Source organism: Equus caballus, chromosome 14, assembly GCF_041296265.1.
Source record: "Equus caballus isolate H_3958 breed thoroughbred chromosome 14, TB-T2T, whole genome shotgun sequence".
NCBI lineage: Eukaryota > Metazoa > Chordata > Mammalia > Perissodactyla > Equidae > Equus > Equus caballus.
In genome coordinates, this window is record NC_091697.1 from 37,599,915 (window position 1) to 37,619,123 (window position 19,209).

At 43.1% G+C, this 19,209-nt stretch overlaps 1 protein-coding gene across 10 annotated transcripts in view; it reads right to left on the reverse strand.

The window, feature by feature from the left end:
- CYFIP2 (cytoplasmic FMR1 interacting protein 2) overlaps window positions 1-19,209 on the reverse strand; it is a 125,237-nt gene that overhangs the window by 102,217 nt on the left and 3,811 nt on the right. For 8 of the 10 annotated variants that reach the window (XM_023617332.2, XM_023617329.2, XM_023617333.2 and 5 more), the window contains 2 exons: window positions 2,891-3,030; window positions 1,301-1,390 (listed from right to left, as the gene is read on the reverse strand). In XM_023617332.2, the coding sequence (XP_023473100.1) occupies window positions 1,301-1,390; window positions 2,891-3,007 (207 nt within the window). In that variant the 5' untranslated portion in view covers window positions 3,008-3,030. Of the gene's footprint in view, window positions 1-1,300; window positions 1,391-2,890; window positions 3,031-5,261; window positions 5,354-19,209 lie in introns of those variants that run through there. The other 2 variants (XM_070233935.1, XM_023617330.2) reach the window with 2 other exon arrangements.

Consider the following 19,209-nt stretch of genomic DNA (forward strand, 5'->3'; position numbering starts at 1 on the left):
TTCAGCAAAGAACCCTTGACCGTTTGCCGTAGCTGGTCAATTATGTGGTTTACACACTTTCTCCTCCTTGTCTGGCTATGCTGCCCTTTGAGAGATTCACCTTGCCCAAGTACGGGCAGGAAGAAATACAAGATGAGCATCTAATAAGCCACTTTGCTGCTGATCAGCTCCTCTAGAGAAAGACTGAGCAAGGTACAAGGTGGAAATTGTTGATTGAAGTGACATTTTGGCATCATCCACGAATGTCAACAGTACACCCTATTCTTGATCCCATCCAAAACCATGTCAACACTACCCCTGTGTTGGCAGAATAAAGATGTCCATATCCCAATCCCCAGGACCTGTGAATATAATATCTTACATGGCAAAAGAGACTTTGCGGATGTAATTAAGTCAGGAACCTTGAGGTGGGGAGGCTATCCTGGATTATCTGGTGGACCCAATGTAATGACAAGGGTCCTAATAAGTGAAAGAGGGAGGCAGGAGGGTCAGAGAAGGAGATGTGAGGATGGAAGCAGAGATTGGAGTGATGTGATTGCTGGCTGGAAGGGGGGCTAAGCCAAAGAATGTGGGCAGCCCCTAGAAGCTGGAAAAAGCAAAGAAACATTCTCCTCTGGAGCCTCCAGAAGGAATGTAGCCCTGTGGACACCTTGATTTTAAGCCTGGAAGACCCATGTCAGTCCTCTGACCGAAAGAACTGTAAGCAGATCAATTTGTGTTGTCTTAGGCGCTAAGTTTGTGATAATCTCTTACAGCAGCAATAAGAAACTAATACAATCCATCTCTGAAATAGCCCCTTCTTCTGACTTCCCTACTGCTGCCCCTGACCTGGTAAATCTAGGAAACGGCAGTCAGTGTAGGTCCCGCTCCCTCAGCTCCAGCATCCAGCTGATTGCTAAGCCAGGCAGAGCTAACCTCCAGGGTCTCTCATATTCATAATCTCTTAGCCATCCGCCACGCCAATGCCTCTAATATCTCCAGTGTAGATAACGTTAATGATCTCAACCAATTTATTCACCTCACTCACTCCTCCTTACAACTAATTCTACACATAACTAACAAATGAAACTTACTACCCAAGCAGAGTTCTTTTCATATTTCTCCCATGCACGGAACAGTATGCCCTGAGGCACTGAGAAGGGATGGGGCAGGGTATGAGAATGGGCTTAAGGAGACAGCTCTGACTGAGGTAGGGGCTTCCTGGAATAGGAGAGCACATGCCCCTGGTATGAGAAGCTGCCCACAGCCCCTCCTGCCCTGGCAGGGAGCGCATCTGTCCATGAGGGTCACAGAGACTTACCATGCTGGAGTGGACCGTAGCCTGCTCAATGTACCTTGCAATGCCTGTGACAAATGCATTCCTGTCCTCGAAGTTTGTGTCAAAGTTAGCCTGTGGGAATGAGAGGACAGGAACTCTTGGTTGTTGGAAAACAGGTTCAAAGTGGCTGGGTATCCAGGCAACAACAGCTGCCAACAAATGCCACAAGTTCTCTATGGAAACCTATCTCCACATCACGCTCTCATCTTCCCCCCAAGAAAGCCCACTCTGAATCACGCTGGGCAGGAGCTGGCTATAGACAGGGCCCGAATCTGCTTCCCACCGGTGGTTAATCAGGTTCATGCAGCGAGCCTCAGAAGTAAATGCTGACACTATAGAAGCCCAAATAGCTGTGAAAAGTTAAGATGTGTATTGCCTTCATCCAGCAGTTGCAAAAACACTCACCTGAGGGTGCAGACACACATATACAAGGATAATAACTGCAGCATTTTTTTGTGATAGAAAAAACTGGGAACCATCCAAATTCCCACTAACAGTGAAAGGCTAAATAAATAACAGTATATCCATACAATGGACTCATAAGCACTATGTGGTAGTTAAAAATAATGTGACAGCATTGTAGAGTTATCATGGAAAAATATCCATAACAAATTTTAAGTTAAAAAAAAACCAAATCATAGAGTAATATATACAGTATATATAGTATGATTCCCTTTTGGTAAAAAAAAAAAAATATGGTAAAAAGATGTGTATGTATATATATAGGTGTAGTTACAGGGAAATTTTTATGTTAAACTTTTCTGTATTGCTTGTAATAAAAGATATCTACATAATTTAAATACTTAATCTGGGTTAAAAAATGTGAATAAACCAAGTATATGAGTTGAAACTTCAGGCATATGCTTAATAAATCTAACCATTGAATGAAATTAAAAACATATTATCTATTTATATTTAGTCTCATTTAGCAGTCCAAGAACTTTCAAAAGGTCAAATACAGCTAAAAATCTCAAATTAACTTATTCTTTCCTAGCATGGCATAGGCGCCCGGCACACCCAGACAAGGGGCTATTTGCAAGGTGGACTCCAGCTGCACCGATGTCCTTCCTACCAGGACCTGGTGGGATCACAGTTTGAGCAAACCGATTGTGGTTTATCACAAGCTCTCCTCTCTCAGCAAAAGCAAACAACTGGGACGGCTTCCCCGAGCCATCAGCTGCTGTGGGGAGTTACAGAGCTCTTCACACATACATGAAGGAGAAGTAATTACCCAGGCAGGCTCTAGGGGTTTCTAAATTGCAATATTTATTTCATGAGGTCAGAGCTGCCCAAACCTTGGTTGGTGCCGCAGCAAGAACAGCTGGGAAGGTATTTGGGGTCAGAGCAGATCAACAAGCCTTCCCTGGGGAAGAGAAAGAGCCCTGGTGTCCATCTACTAGCTAATCTATTCCTCACTCTCAGCTCCACCAGTGCACAGGGACTCCATCAGCTCACGACCTCTCACCTTCTAGATGCACACCTCCCACGTCCCTCCGCCTTCAAGGCAAACCCTCCTAGGGGGTCCCCAGAGCTCCTGAACCCCCTCATGCCCAGTACTCTGGGAGAATTTACCTGGTACATGATGGAGGAAGGTGGGGGCTCGATGCATGGCTGCTGGTCAGGGAGGGGCAGCTCTTCCAGCAGGTCCACGTTGGACAGGGCATCTTCCAGGGTGACGTGGGTGGTCATGGCTGCGGTTTCTGTATTTTGCACTGAGGGAAAGGAAGAGAAGGACAATGGAGAGTTCCAGGGACCTGACCATTTCTCTCAACCTCACCCTGTCCAGCCTCCTTCCGAAAAATAAAAGGAGTTCATATGCATTGAGACCACTTCCACTTGCTTCTTCACGTGGTGCCCTCAACCTGCACCTGATAGCTGAGGATCTCTTTACAGTTTACAAAGTACTTTTTTATGTCTATTGTCTCGACTGAGCCTCACCACAACCCTCTGATCAACACAGCAGATGGTGTTATATCCACATAACTGATGAAGAAACAAGGCTCAGAGAAATTATGTGACACCCATGCAACCACAGTGACCAAGCGCAAAGGACTTCAAATAATGCCTGAAGCTCGGACATGGGCAATGGTCAGCCCCCAATTTTTGTTCTGCATGAGGATACTTATCAGTTCCACTCAAATTATTGTACTGCACAAATATCCATGATTGGGGCAGCCAAGATTATCAACTTGAAAGCAGAGCCTAGGTTTTACAAGCTAATTAAACTGCGACCAAAAGAATTCAGACTCCAGCAAATTTAATCTTATTTGCAAAGATGGAAAAGTCTCTGTCTTCCTTGGCCTGGATATGTTTTGTGAGATGCACCAAACAAATCAGCCCTAAAAGGACATTTTTGTGTCTCAGATGCTGGCAGAGTGCAGTGGCTTTCATGAGAACTTTGCCAGGTAGTGAAGCTGAAGAGGATTTGATCAGCACACTCAGCCAACTTAAGCTAATTGCTATTTTAAGAACTCAGCACCTAGCAAACAGAATTACTTTTTTTTTTTCTGCTGAGGAAGATTTGTCCTGAGCTAACATCCATGCCAATCTTCCTCTATTTTTTACGTGGGCTCCCAGCATAGCATGGCCACTAACAGAACAGTGCAGATCCATGACCAGGAACCAAACTCAGGCCACCGAAGCAGAGTGCACCAAACTTAACCACTAGGCGACCAGAGCTGGCCCCAGAATACTCCTTTTTTAAGCATACATGAAACATTGATAAAAACATTATAATTTAGGCCACAAAATAGGTTCTCACAAGTTTCCCCAAATATGACCTCCCAGAAGTCACATTCACTGAATACAGTGTAATAAAATTAGAAATCAATAATGCAAATTATAGCAAAAAAACCTCATACCTATGAAAACTTACAAAAACACACTTCAAGGTTATTCACAAGGAGGAATTCAAATATAAATTATAAAATATTTAGAACTGAAAGAGAGAGAGCATGAATAAACATGTTAAATGCATGTAGTAGAAAATAAGAAAGCGGAACTAAGTGAACCGAATTTTCCACTCAAAAATCTAAAGAGAGCCAGTCCTGATGGCCTAGAGGTTAAAGCTCGGAGCTCACTGCTTCAGTGGCCCTGGTTTGCTTCCCAATTGTGGAGTCACATCACCAGTCCATCAGCTGCCATGCTGTGGTGGTGGCTCACACAGAAGAACTAGAACGACCTACAACTAGCACATACAACTATGTACTGGGGGGCTTTGGGAAGAAAAAAAAAAAGATTTTAGTTCAGGGTGAATCTTTCCCTGAAAGAAAAAATTTAAAGAAAGAATAAAAATCAGGGGCCGGCCCTGTGGCCAAGTGGTTAAATTCGCGCACTCTGCTTAGGTGGCCCAGGGTTTTGCCAGTTTGGATCCTGGGTGCAGACATGGCACTGCTCGTCAGGCCACGCTGAGGTGGTGGCCCACATAGCACAACCAGCGGCACTCACAACTAGAATATACAACTATGTACTGGGGGGCTTTGGGGAGAAGGAAAAAAAAAAAAGAAGATTGGCAACAGTTATTAGCTCAAATGCCAATCTTAAAAAAAAAAAAAAAGAATAAAAATCAACCCAAAGAAATGAGAACGCAGGGATTGATAACTACAGAAGCAGAAAGAAATGAAGCAAAAAACAAACAGCAGACTAGATGAGCAAAAATCTAAAAACTGAGTTTTACAAGAAGATTAATAATAAGCTAACCCTTCAGCACATTTGAATGAGGGCAACACCGAGAAGGCCCACTGAGCTCCTCAGAGAGCCCGCCCTCCCCACACCCAGTCCCAGGGAGGGGTGAGACCAGCTTAAGGGCTGGAGTCAAGGAATGTCAGAGAATTTGCCTTGCTCCTTAGGAAATGTGGCATCAGAGACCAGGGCAGAAAAGGACCTCCGACACGAGAACTGGGTCCGGGGCTGCGAAGGGCTGAAAGACCTGCAGTGCACCCACCGCGTGCTGTCCCCGAACTGGCGTCTCCTTCAGGCCCACGGGTGGGAGGGCAGCCGGGGCTGAGCTTCACACTGCGCCTCACACTTCACTAGTCAGCTCACTCCCTGTCACGCACCATGGCAATGGCAACGGCCACATCCAATGAGGGCACGGGGAGCTCCGAAGTGACATCCCCCTCCGCCCTCTGCAGGCACCTGGCCTCAGGGGGTGGTTTCAGGCCCTCTCCACACCTATGCTTCTTCCTCTTCTCTCTACTCTCCTCTGAATTCTAAGTGTGGCATTCAGTGCTACAGCAAAACCATTTGCCAATCCATGGAAAAGACTGTCTTGTTTTCTATTAAGTCTGTTTTGCAGGAGGGGTTAATGACTTTACACAGCATAACAATCTATAAGCTCCAAAGCCCTAACAATTCTCTTAATTCAAATGTAATAATAATAATAAAACTAACATTTTCTAGCCCTTACTCTGTGTCAGACACTCTGTCAAGTACTTGACTTTTCTTTTTGGTGAGGAAGATCGGCCCCGTGCTAACATCAATATCCATTGCCAATCTTCCTCTTTTTGCCGAGGATGATTAGCCCTGAGCTAACACCTGTACCCATCTTCCACTATTTTGTATATGGGATGCCGCCAGCATGGGTTGATGAGCGATGCACAGGTCCACACTTGGGATCCAAACTTGCAAACCCTGGGCTGCCGAAGTGGAATGAATGAACTTAACCACTAAGCCCCCAGGCCGGCCCCAGTACTCAACTATTTTGATCTTGCGTCAACCTAATGAAAGGCAGTATGACAACAGTCCTCCCTCAGTATTGGTAGGGGATGCAGATACCAAAATCCTGTGATGCTCAAGTCGCTTATATAAAACGGCACAGTATTTGCATATAACCTACACACATACTCCTGTATGCTTTAAATCATCTCTAGATTACTTACAATACCTATTACAACGTAAATACTATGTAAATAGTAGTTATACTGTATTGCTTAGGGAATAATGACAAGAAAACAAAAGTCTGTACAGTTTCAATACAGATGGAACTATTGTAGTCCTTTCAATCTACGGCTGGTTGAATCTGTGGATGTGGAACCTGTGGATACGGAGAGCTGACCGTTTTCCCACTTTACAGATGAGCAAACAGAAGCTCAGAATTTGAGTAATTTCACAAGGTCAAGTGCTGGCAGGTGGTGGAGCTGGGGTTAGAACTAGGTTTGTCCTCTAAGATTAAAGGCCTAGAAGCAGCTGACTACCGGGGGGGATGTGGCAAAGGGATCCAGGAAAGCAACATGAGGTAGTTTCTGCTCCCAAAAGATGGGGCAATGTGAGCACCAATTACAACTCAATGCACTTGAAACAGTATCAAATATGTGTAAATCCACGAGATCATAAAGACACAATAAAAACATGGTCTTTATCACTTTGTTACTATTGCAGGATGCCTGTGAACCAACTTTTATGTTGAAAATCAGTAAATAAAAGGAAAGCAAACATTTAACCTGTTTTTCCTATACAAACTGTAGTGCTGGATAACCAAACTGCAGAAGACAGGGACGGTTCTTTCTATAAAAATATTTTTTTCTACCAGAAATAGACAGAATTAAAACATTCCTATTTTCCAATCCCTAATGAAAAAATAGATGTAGGCACTGATCATCAATGGCTGCTAACATTGATACCCGCTCAACACAAGGTTGACATAAGAGAAGCCATATTGTAGAAAGGAAAAACATATTGTAACTTTAAATGACCTCTGACTAACTAGCCCAGACATGTTCTATAGATTTTGTGCCCCCTCCCAGCTGCTTTAAGATGATAACTTTTGTTATTTCGAGTTCCTTAGGAATATGATGATCCCCAGGCAGAGAGCCCATGCTGATAGCCATCATCAATGACAACTGAAAGATCAGGGTATAAGGCCCGTTGCTCCATTCTCTGATGCATATCCAGTATAACAAACGACTCTCAGGAACTGGGACCAGATGTCTGCCCCAACCAGAGGCCAGCCACCTCCCCCACCTGGAGACCAGCCCCGTACATAACTGGCCTGTTAGGCTTTGTTCTGAGAGACGGTTCTTTTGGACATGAGTCGGCCATCTTCCCTCTTGCTAGCAAGCTGTAATAAAGTCCTTTCTTTCCTACCACCTTGCCTCCTGACTATTGGCATGTCTTGTGGTGGGCAGACAAGCCCACTTGGGCGGTAACAACATCACTAAATGAAAGACAATGAGACATTATGTGTCTCCCAATGGAAAAACACACCATCACCTTATGAAGAATGCCGGACCCAAAACAAAACACTCGAATCTAATTGAGCCTTTGATACAGGAAATACAGAGGACAGAAGAACGTGTTAAAATACACCACAGTGATGGAATCAGTAAAATACCATCCATGGGAAACTGCTGGACAAACGACTTAGTGCCTTCCACAAATAAACTGCAAGGGAAAAAAAGAGAGAAGAGGGGAAGCTACAGACTCTAAGAGACAAACTATTGTAATGTGTCAACCTTATTTGGATCCTATTTCAACAAACCACCACAAAAATAACATTATAACCCTTACAAGAAAATTGGAAAATTTGATGCTGACAGGATATTTGATAATATTAAGGAAAAGGTGTGATAATGATATCGAGGTTATGTTTTAAAAAGAGTCCTGATCTTCTAGAAATACCTACTAAAATACGGAGAAGATGATACAGGGGTTTCCTTCCACATAATACTGGATGGGAGAAGAGTGAGAAATAGAACAAAGTCAGCCACGAGTTAAGAATTGTTAACGCTGTGTGATGCTTACGTAAGAATTTATTACATTTTTTTCTATCTAATTTTATATATGTTTGAAATTTTCCATGAAACCCCCAGCTCAGTATACACACTCCCAGGTCTAGTCTGTCTTCCCTCACTCCTACTTGACATGGCCTTTCCCTTCTCCATTCTCCTGTAACCTGGGTTTCTTCTGGGCTTCGCAGACTTCAACGTACTCATTTACCAGAATAACCCTTAAGGTTCTCCCCTTTTCCATAACAATACTCCTGTACTTCCTCCAGAGAATCAATACGTAAATAGCTAAAAGCTAGTAAATTAGGAGTGTTTATTTTCGTTAATGCAACCTTTCCATTCTCCTTGTAAATACAGCTTCTCTAATGGATTTCTGTGTTTGTAGATCATTCACTGCCTAAGGGAGAAGGAAATCAGGCATTTTTAACTCAAGTGCTGGAAGTCACTGCCAACTCCACATCAATCAGAAAGAAAAAAACGTTCTGGAAATTTTAACAGAGGTGTACATGAAAATAAGTCCTTTTCTGGCCCGAATGTCCTGCCTGTTATGCAATCTTCTAAATGAGAAGAATTCTTTATATTCAGTCTATGAGCACGTGGCCATTCTGTCACTTTGGAAGAGAAATCAATGAAATATTTAAAAATTAACAGTCTTCTGGGAGCGTCATTTACCAGACCCAGCTGCAGCCTCTCAATGTGGGACATTCAAGGCATATTTAAATTCAGTGTCTTTATAACAAACTCAAACTCAGTGGCCTGATTTCACCGAGAAGTAATAACACTGGGCTCACAGGCAATTTGTGTGCATGTGTGTCGGGGGGGCACAAATGCAGGATGGGTGCCAGGAGCACCTGGATTTGGGAATGCAGGTTCTGACTACCCATACTCTAAAGCCTGCTACTCTGTAATCAAAGGATTTGCACTGTCATTTTCTATCTGACTTTCTAGAAGGAAGATAAATAAAAGTAAGATAGTTTTAGTGAAGTAGAATGCTAGGCTAAGTATAGAGGTTAAGCTTGAGCTAGGTGTTCAGATCCATCAGCTCCCACTTACTGCCACTCATCAGCATATTACTTAACCTCTCGGAGCCTCAGTTTCCTTATATAATTAATGACAGTCCCTGTCCTCAGTGATTTATTTTGAGGATAATATAACATTAAGGCATACAGACTGCTTAGCCCAGCAGGAGGCATGGAGTAAGCACTTGAGAAATGTTAGCTAGTCAGGTGGGCTCTTTTTAACAGAGCGAATGGATGAATTAAACATTGCAATAGGGGCCGGCCCGGTGGCTCAGCGGTTAAATGCGCAATTCCGCTTTGGTGGCCTGGGGTTCTCCAGTTCAGATCCCGTGTGCAGATGTGGCACTGCTGGGCAAGCCATGCTGTGGTAGGCGTCCCACATACAAAGTGGAGGAAGATGGGCACAGATGTTAGCTCAGGGCCAGTCTTCCTCAGCAAAAAGAGGAGGATTGGCAGCAGATGTTAGCTCAGGGAAAATCTTCCTCAAAAAAAAAAAAAACAAAAACAAAAAACATTGCAACAATTCTCCTAGACAAAAGAAAGGCATTATAATTATTACACTAATATCTCAACTCTATTGACCTTTCATACTGTTTCCTCAATCACAACTACCCTGCAAGGTTGAGAAGACAGGTGTTATTTTTACTGCTGAGGGCATGATGTTAACTGAGAAGTGAAACTTTCATTCAAGGTCACATGGTCAGCTAGCACTGAGTTGCGGCAGAAAGAGGGTATCGTGACTCTCAGTTCCATGCGCTTTCTTCCAGAGCACAGCTCCCTTTGTACCTTTCTGAAAGGTACCAAGCTCTTTTTATTACTTTTTTTTCCTCCAGTTTGGCTGCCTTTCCTTTCTCCAGAAGAACAAGACTCTGCCAAGCTAGAAAGATTAGGTAACTGTCATCTTTGGGTTTCCTGAACATCAAGAGGCCAGGAAATAATTTCCCTGTCTGTAAATCTCTCCAGCTAAAAAGCAACTAAAATAAATAAACCAAAACAAATTCAAAAATTAATAAATATATGTACATTTATATGTAAATAAAATATTATATAAGTAAATACATAAATTAATAAATTTGAAAATATATAAAAGGGGGGCTTAGACCATCTCCCTTAAAAACATTTTTGAGCAGCATTTGACTGAGCAAGGAAAATCCAAAGAAGGAATTTGGAAGGTAGCCCGCTTTTCCATCACAGGTGTAAGCTGAGTGTGTTTGGAGACTGTGTGGGGACCAAAGTGTGCAGTGACAGGATGTGGCTCCCCAGTGGTCCCCCCACCGCTGAGACCCTTTCGCATGTCAGAGCCAGCTGCTTCACCGGCATGGGGGCTAAGCAGGGACACAGTCCCTTGTGCACATCTTACAAGACTTACACAGAGTGCACCAAATAGACCATGTAGCTTATCCTGCACAGGGTGGGAGTGGAGAGTTTCACAGGAACATTCCACTTATCCGGTGGTCAGACCCTATGGCTCCAAACCCCACAGTAGCCACCTGGAGCCACCTTTAGAGTATTACCTGTACCAATCTGTAAAATAAAGCACAGGCTAGAAGCAGACTGGATGCTGACAGCAGCAAGCCTCACAGTGGTGCTTGGAGAGGAGAGACAGAGCTGCACAAGATGGGGAGAGGAACCAGAGAGTCTGGGCCACAGAGTACAGGAGCAAGACCTCTACGCATTTCAATAGCCTGTACAAGTGTCACCGATATCGTACACAACAGAACTCAACAAATACTGCATACATTGCCAGAATGATGCTAGAGCTCGGAGAGACCCAGGAAATGGTTACCTCCTTAAGAAGCCTTTCTGACTCCCCCACTCCCTGCCTGAATCCACTTTCTCATTTGGTCCTCAATGAACCCAGTATGTGCCTTCTCTCATGGCATCTATAATGCTTTATTACACAATTTACCACGTTTTCTCTCCTGCCCTAAACAATAAACTCCTTGAGGGCAGGAACTGTGTCTAATTCACACCCAGCTCCTAGCACAGTGCTGAGCACACAACTTGTAGCCAAATAAAGATTGGTTCAATGAGTGGATGACCAACGAGCCCAAGACATCAAGAGAGGCACTGTTATGTCCAAGACACCATGTTTTTAAAAGCAGGGGAGGAGGAGAAGGAATGTAAATAGCAAGAAAGCCATTTATAAAGTTTCAAAAGAACTCCATCAAACTGGTTCGAATATATACGTTAGAGCACTTTACGTGAAAAGCTTCAATATTCTGTAAGCAGTTATCTATGAAATAAGATCCCTGTCCTCTATCTGCACACCGTGATTTCACTCATCCTTCAAGGTCTCTGCCCTCTGTGACGTGAATGCTCCTTCCTTGGAACTCCCAGGGCTTATGAGCAGCGCTGGTGAGGACGTGAACCATCCTCACACATTGTTGGTAGGAATGGAAAACAGTGCAGCAACTTTAGAAAACAGTTGGGCAGTTTCTCAAATTTTAAAATGCAGAGTTCCCAGATGACCTCACAATTCCACTGCTAGATATACTAGCAGCACCTCTCTTCTGACACTTTCTGGCTCAGAAGGGTCCTGAGGAGTGCTACTTCCTCTCCCCAGGCCAGGGCAAACGTTGCTTACTGATACTGTCTCTCTCTCTCAGTAAGTCCACAGGCAGCCCCAGAATCCTTCTCATGACACACAGCATTCCAGGCAGCCACTGGCAATCGATCTGAGTTTAAGCATGAAATAAAACATATATGCCCTCCCTAGAGTAGAATGACGCATGCATGTGTAAGTTCCTTGAGGTCAGAGACCATTTCTCACCTGTCACTGAAAACCTCGGAGACCTTAGCAGGTGCCGAGGATAGATGAGGCATTGAGGAGGTATTGGATGAAAGAACGCAGGAACACACCTGAATCCCCTAACAACATAGGAGGAATGAGATGACGTGAGGTTGGCCAAGACTTCATTTCTAGTTTTCCCATTCCGTCTTTTTCACTTTTAATCATACAGACAATTTAAATCAACATGGAATACACAGTCATATCCATAAACTGCTTGTACAATTATTTACTTGATATTTTTTAAGAGACTTTTTGTTTTTACTGTATAAATACAGTTTAGAAGGAAGCTTTATATTACAATCACTAGTAGAGAACCAGTATTGCTTGTCATAGAGGGAAACTATTAAAAATAAAAATGGGGGCCGGCCTGGTGGTACAGCAGATAAGTTCACATGTTCTGCTTTGGTGGCCCGGGGTTCACCAGTTCGGATCCTGGGTGCGGACATGGCACTGCTTGGCAAGCCATGCTGTGGTAGGCGTCCCACATATAAAGTAGAGGAAGATGAGCAGGGCCAGTCTTCCTCAGCAAAAAGAGGAGGATTGGTAGCAGAAGTTAGCTCAGGGCTAATCTTCCTCCAAATAAATAAACAAATAAATAAAAATAAAAACAACGAAAAACACAGGTCTGGGTGTCATCTGAAAATCACCGCACGTCCACCAGTGATATGTTCATGAGAGGCAGTTCAGTGTGGTAGTGAACTCGAGTTAGAATCCTCACTCTGCCACTACCTGGCTGTGTGACCTTGGGAAGATGACATAATGTTTCTGAATCTCACTTTCCTCCTCGTTGTTATGAGGAATAATTACAGTTCCTACCTCACAGGCTTTGGAAACTAAATGAGTTCATCCATGTAAATGGTGTCAGAAGAGAGGTGCTTGGGTAGGTAAAAAGTACTCAATAAAATTTAGTTCCCCAACAAAACCAAATTCAGCAACATACAAAAACATACATATATCATCACCAAATTAGATTTATCCCATGAATGTAACATTGGTTTAACGTGAACATCTGAAAATCAATTAATGTGACACGCCACGTCAATGAAATAAAGGGTAAAACCCACAGAATCCTCTCAATATATGCAGAAAAAGCATCGGACAAAATCTCGCACTCCTCCATGATAAAAACACTCAGCAAACTAGAACTAGAAAGGAACTTGCTCAACCCATACAGAGGAGCTACAAAACAACCCACAGCCAACATCAGACTTAATGGCGAAAGACTGAATGCTTTTCCCCCTAAGATTAGGACGAAGACAACCAGGTCTGCTCCCTATTCAACATTGTACAGCAGGTTCTAGCCAAGGAAATCAGGCAAGAAAACAAAATAAATGGTATCTATATTAGAAAGGAAGAAATAAAACTATCTCCTTTTGCAGATAACATGATCTTCTATGTAGAAAATCCTAAAAAAATCCACTGAAAAATTATTAGAAGAAACAAACATGTTTGGGGAGGTTGCAGGATACAAGATTAACATGCAAAAACCAATTGTGTCTCTATATGTTAGCAATGTGCAATCAAAAACGAAATTAGGAGAAAAAATTCTATTTATAATAGTATCAAAAATAATACAATACTTAGGAATAAATTTAGCAAAAGAAGCTCAAAATGTATACTCTGAAAACTATAAAACTTTGTTGAAAAAAGTAAAGACGATGCAAATAAATGAAAAGATATCCCATTTTCATGGATTGAAAGACTTAATTTGTTAAGATGGCAATACTCCCCAAACTGATATAGATCCAAGACAATCCCTATCAAAATCCTCAATTGACAAGCTGATCCTAAACTTTATAGAGAAATTCAAGGGACCCACCCAGAATGGCCAAAACAATCCTGAAAAAGAACAAAACTGGAGGTTGCATACTTCCCAATTTCAAAACATACTACAGAGCCAGCCCGGATGGCCTAGTGGTTAAAGTTTGGCAGGCTCCTCTTCGGCAGCCAGGGTTCAGTTCCCGGGTGTGGAACCACACCACTCGTCTGTCAGTAGCCATGCTGTGGCAGTGGCTCACATAGAAAAACTAGAAGGACTTACAACTAGAATATACAACTATGTACTGGGGCTTTGGGAAGGAAAAGAAAAAAGAGGAAGATTGGCAACAGATGTTAGCTCAGGGCAAATCTTTCCCAGCAAAAAAAAAAAAAAAAAAAAAACTTACTACAAAGCTACAGTAATCAAAACTGTGTGGTGCTGGAATAAGGATAAACATACAGATCAATGGAACAGAACTGCGCATCCAGAAATAAACCCTCACATTTATAGTCAACTGATTTTCAACAAGAGTACCAAGACAATTCAATGCAAAAAGAATATTCTTTCAACAAACGGTGCTGGGACAACTGGATATCCACATGCAAAAGAATGAAGTCGAACCTCTACCTCACACCATATATCAAATTAACTGAAAATGGATCAAAGACCCAAATGTAACAGCTAAAACCATAAAACTCTTAGAAGAAAATATAGGAATAAACCTTTGAGGTTGGAATATACAATGATGCCAAAAGCACAGCAATGAAATAAAAAATAGATAAACCAGACAGCATCAAAATTAAATTAAAAACTTCAAAGGACATCATCAAGAAAGTTAAAAGACAATCCACAGAATGGGAGAAAATATTTGTAAATCATATATCTGCTAAGTATGTAGGATATACAAAGAACTGTTAAAATTCAGTAATAAAAAGACAACCCACTTTTAAAAACAGGCAAAGGATCTGAACAGAATTTTCTCCAAAGAAGATCTACATTGGCCAGTAAGCACATAAAAAGATGATAATATCCTTAGGCATTAGGGAAACGCAAATCAAAATCACAGTGAGATATCACTTCACATCCATTAGAATGGCTGCAATCAAAAAGACTGATTATAACAGGCGTCAGTGAAGACGTGAAATTGGAACCCCCATACACTGCTGGTAGGAATGCAAAATGGTGCAGCAACTTTGGGAAACAGTTTAGCAGTTCCTCAAATTTCTAAACACAGTTACCAGATGACCTAGCAATTCCACTCCTAGGTATATTCCCAAGAGAAATGAAAATATACATCCACACAAAAACTGGTAGGTGAATGTTCCCAGCAGCATTATTTGTGATACCCAAAAAGTAGAAACAACTCAAATATCCATCAACTGATGAATGGATAAATCAAATACGGCATATCCATACAATGGAATATTACTCAGCCATAAAAAGGAATGAAGTATGGATACATGCTACAACATAGATGAACTTTGAAAATATTATGCTAAATGAGAGAAGCATAACATGCTTTTTAATGAAATGTCCAGAATAGGAAAATCTACAGAGATATAACATAGATTAATGGTGGCCTGGGCTAGAGGTGAGATTTGGGGGGAAACAGATGGTACTGCTAAAGGGCACGAGGTTTCTTTCTGGAGTAACAAAAATGTTAGAAAATCGATCATGATAATGGTTGCACAACTCTGTGAATATACTAAAAATTAATGAAATGTAGGCTTTAAACCAAAAAGATGTTAGTATTTGTATGACTACTTTGGGGAAACCTTGGCTATAACCTAAGCAGCAGTGGTACAAAGAGAGACAGAGCTGGAACAGGAGTTTGGGGTGTGTGGGAACTATGATGCTGCCTCTACAAACAGAGTCTGTGTTGAATAAAAATCAACAGAGAACAGACAGTAGGAGAGGAAAAAGAGAGCAATGGACACACCCACACTACCCCATGGAGCAGACCCCTAGACTGCAGGGTGAACTGGACCACCTTGGGGCAGGGCCAAAAGTGGGCACCACCTCCCGTCTTGTTTTTGTTACACCACCATCTGTCAGGTCCTGGGGCTGCCCCTCCCAGGAGGAGAGACTCCTCAGATGACAACAACCTCTGGGTGGGGCCATGGGCTTTGAGGTTTAGAACAGCCCAACATGGGTCTCCTGCTCTCCTCCTACCTGAGCTCTCTTTCTATTGTGAGGAAACGGAGGCTGAGAGACAAGAAGGACTTGTGCAAGGTCACTTGGCTAGTTAGGGGCAGACCTGGGGCTAACACCACAACTTCCTTATAAGACAAGGGGACCCAATACATAACAGACACGACAGAGCTGTAAAAGAAAAAGAAGAATATTAAATAGAAAGACAGAAAGAGAAAAGATGAAAGAATTAATTCTAATTCTGTGATAAAAACAAAAATCTACGTAAGAAAGGAATTACAATCAAAGGACATTACTTGGTTCTCTCTTGATCATCATTTATACATCTTAATAATATAGATGCTTTAAAGATGACTCAGGTTAAAACAGAGCTCTCACTGTATTGGGAGATGGGGGCAGGGAAGGGAGGGGGATGGTGTCAGAAAACGAAATCTTCATCCATCACAGCAGGAAGTAAACAGACAAGGTGTAGAACAGATAAATCAAAAAACAGCAGCGTAAGCATATCATTTAGAGATCCGGAGGCAACTACTGGAAGAAAGGGCGAGTTTAAGCAGCAGCCGTTGGGGAGAGATGTGCACTGGATGACTGTTTTTCATTTTGAGTCTTTCAGCATGTTCTTGCATCGCTTTGACCAAAAATTTAAAATTTCCTTTAAAAGACAACAACCCAAGGCCTCCCTACTAGCATTCAGCCATCTGGCCGGTCCACAGCACTGTCTCCAGGCAGTCTTTGCTATGTAAGTGCCTCGCTGCGGCTCTTCTGGGACCAGAGGCCCCATCACCTGCAGCTTCTCCTGGCACAGGGGACCTGAGGTCAGAGCAGAGAAGTCCAAGTCAGCCTTGACATGGGCCCATGGAGAAGGCCTATCCTCCTCTTTGTTTACTGCAAGAAAAGATCCTGGTGGGGCTGAAGGGTTTGCCACTCCATTTGCCGTTGCACTCAGCTGCTTCCTGTGTTGTCAGGGGTGAGGGGGCCTTTCTGTTGATAACCCAACCAGGCAGATGCCAGCCTCTCCGGAGGGGAGGTCATGCTGCCTGAGGCGACTCACCGATTTCCTCCCCTGGGGCCTGTGACAGGCCACCACATGAAGGGCACCGACGTGACTTGGATCTGGGGAGAGGAGCTGCCTCTCAGAGGCACCTGGTAAAACCCAGAAAGGGAAGCCACTGCACCTGCTGTGGAAACAGGAGATTTCACGTTTGGCCACCAGATCGGAGCACACAGACCTCAGCTTCATCGACGTGAAACTGCAACCTGAACGTGGCTCAGTCTGAAAACAGACTTAGGCCCCCAACTCACATTTTCACTCACTCTAAAAGGGCAATTTCCCTATCTGTAAAATATGGAGGTTGGCCCGGCAGTGGTTCTCAAAACCTCCACTGTGATGTCAAAACCTCCACTGAGAAGGTTGCTGCAACAACTGTACTAATAACGGTTTAAGTAGTGAGGCTTGCAAATGAGGTGTTTTTATTATATGTGAAGGAGGGTTCATGACATCACTGCTTGCATGTTCCGCTCTTTTGGGAGAAAACAGGGTAGAACTGGGGAGGGCATTGGCTGTTAGGTGTGATGCATTGAGCATCATTAGTACTAAAAAAAAACCAAAACCAAAAACAACCAGTTAGGAATCACTGGACTTGAGCCTCGCTCAGGGCCCTTCCAACTCAAAAGCAAATGACTATGACTATAGATGAGACACTGCAGACAAAGGGCTTCCCTCAAGACCACACTTCCCAACATGGCTATCCATTCTTGCCAGGGTGTTTAGGGGGCCATAAACCTGTCCATGGACATTCTTGCCTTGTGCCTTTGCTCAAACTCTCTCCCTCCACTCCTTAGTGGACTGTCCTCTCTGGTTCTCAAATCCTACCCTTGACCATTGTCAAGGCCCAATTCAAGATAGATCTCCTCCATGAAGGTCTAACCAGCTGAACTCCACCACAACCTTCTTTTCTCTGAATTCTTAGAGCACTCACAGCCTAGAGTCCATAATTTCCTACTGCATTATAAACTGATTCATATTTCACTAATTCTTTTGTTTTTAAAGGTTTTATTTTTTTCCTTTTTCTCCCCAAAGCCCCCAGGTACATAGTTGTATATTCTTCATTGTGGGTCCCTCTAGTTGTGGCATGTGGGACACCGCCTCAGCGTGGTTCGATGAGCAGTGCCATGTCCACGCCCAGGATCCGAACCAACGAAACATTGGGCTGCCTGCAGCAGAGTGCACAAACTTAACCACTCGGCCATGGGGCCGGCCCCTCACTAATTCTTTGAATCATGAAAATGACTGGGAGAATCATCTTTTTGGGGGGTTTGACCAATAGCAACTAGCACAGAACTGGGCACATACTAGGCATTACTTGCTTAATTAATACTTCATGAACAATCTGTTGAATGCACGAGCCAATGGCCAAAATTCATGACTTCCAGTTAAAAATAATAATGATACAAAATTTAAAACATCACAGTTGTCTAAGGAACCATATCTAACCCACCTTACTACTATAAGAATCTAAGGAGCATTTTTTTAGAAAATTCTTGTCATACAGTTTCCACCTTAAACCATAAAAAGCAGAACCTCATTCCTCTTTCCCATATGAAGATACAGGAGACTTGGAGGTTGATGGCTCACCTCGAGTCTTGAATTCTTGCCTCATCATTTATATCTTGACAAAATCAGTCTTAAGTCATCACATTTGAAAAGTATAAATCGAAAATAGTTCTCAGGTGTCCCTTCACTTAACACTGAGTTATTGAGTGTCTTCTATAAGGGTCAGCCCTGCAGGTTCCCTCTGATCCTAGCTGGGCCTTCACTGAAGTTAGACAATCCTCTCATTCATCCCCAATTGATTTCTTATTCCACCCACAGAGGCAGCTGTTCCAAACCTCTGGAAGTTGCCTGAACTTTCCTAACCCATCCACCACCTTTCCTTTCTGCAGAGGACCTCATCTCCTGCCTTATTTAAAAGACAGAGACCACACAACGTGGCTATACTAAACACCCCTCCATTCCACGAAGAGATTACAATCTGAGCACCACTGCTCTGTGATGACCTAAAGATGACGTAAACACAAAACCAAAAGGCCTACAGATGAAGTCATCACTGGGTCTTTCTCGGGCATCTCTCCAGAAGGTCATGTTTACTTTTTGCTCTCCTTGCACTGTTTCTGCTTTGTCGTAAGTCTATCAAAATGCCACTCAGCCAGAATGACTTCTGCAAGAAATTCGGCCTGAACCCAAGCTCTGCCTTCCAAAACAACTTCTTTCAAGAATTTGCGCCCAATTTGTTTTCTCCTCTGTTGTCAAGGGTCCAAGAGGGTACAGCCTAAATGGTAGTCCTCTGAGGCACATCACACACAGCCCTTGGCATAACGGCCTTGGCTAGGAAGCCGATATCCAAACTCTTTGCATCCTGGGAGGCGTCCCACACCCACTGACT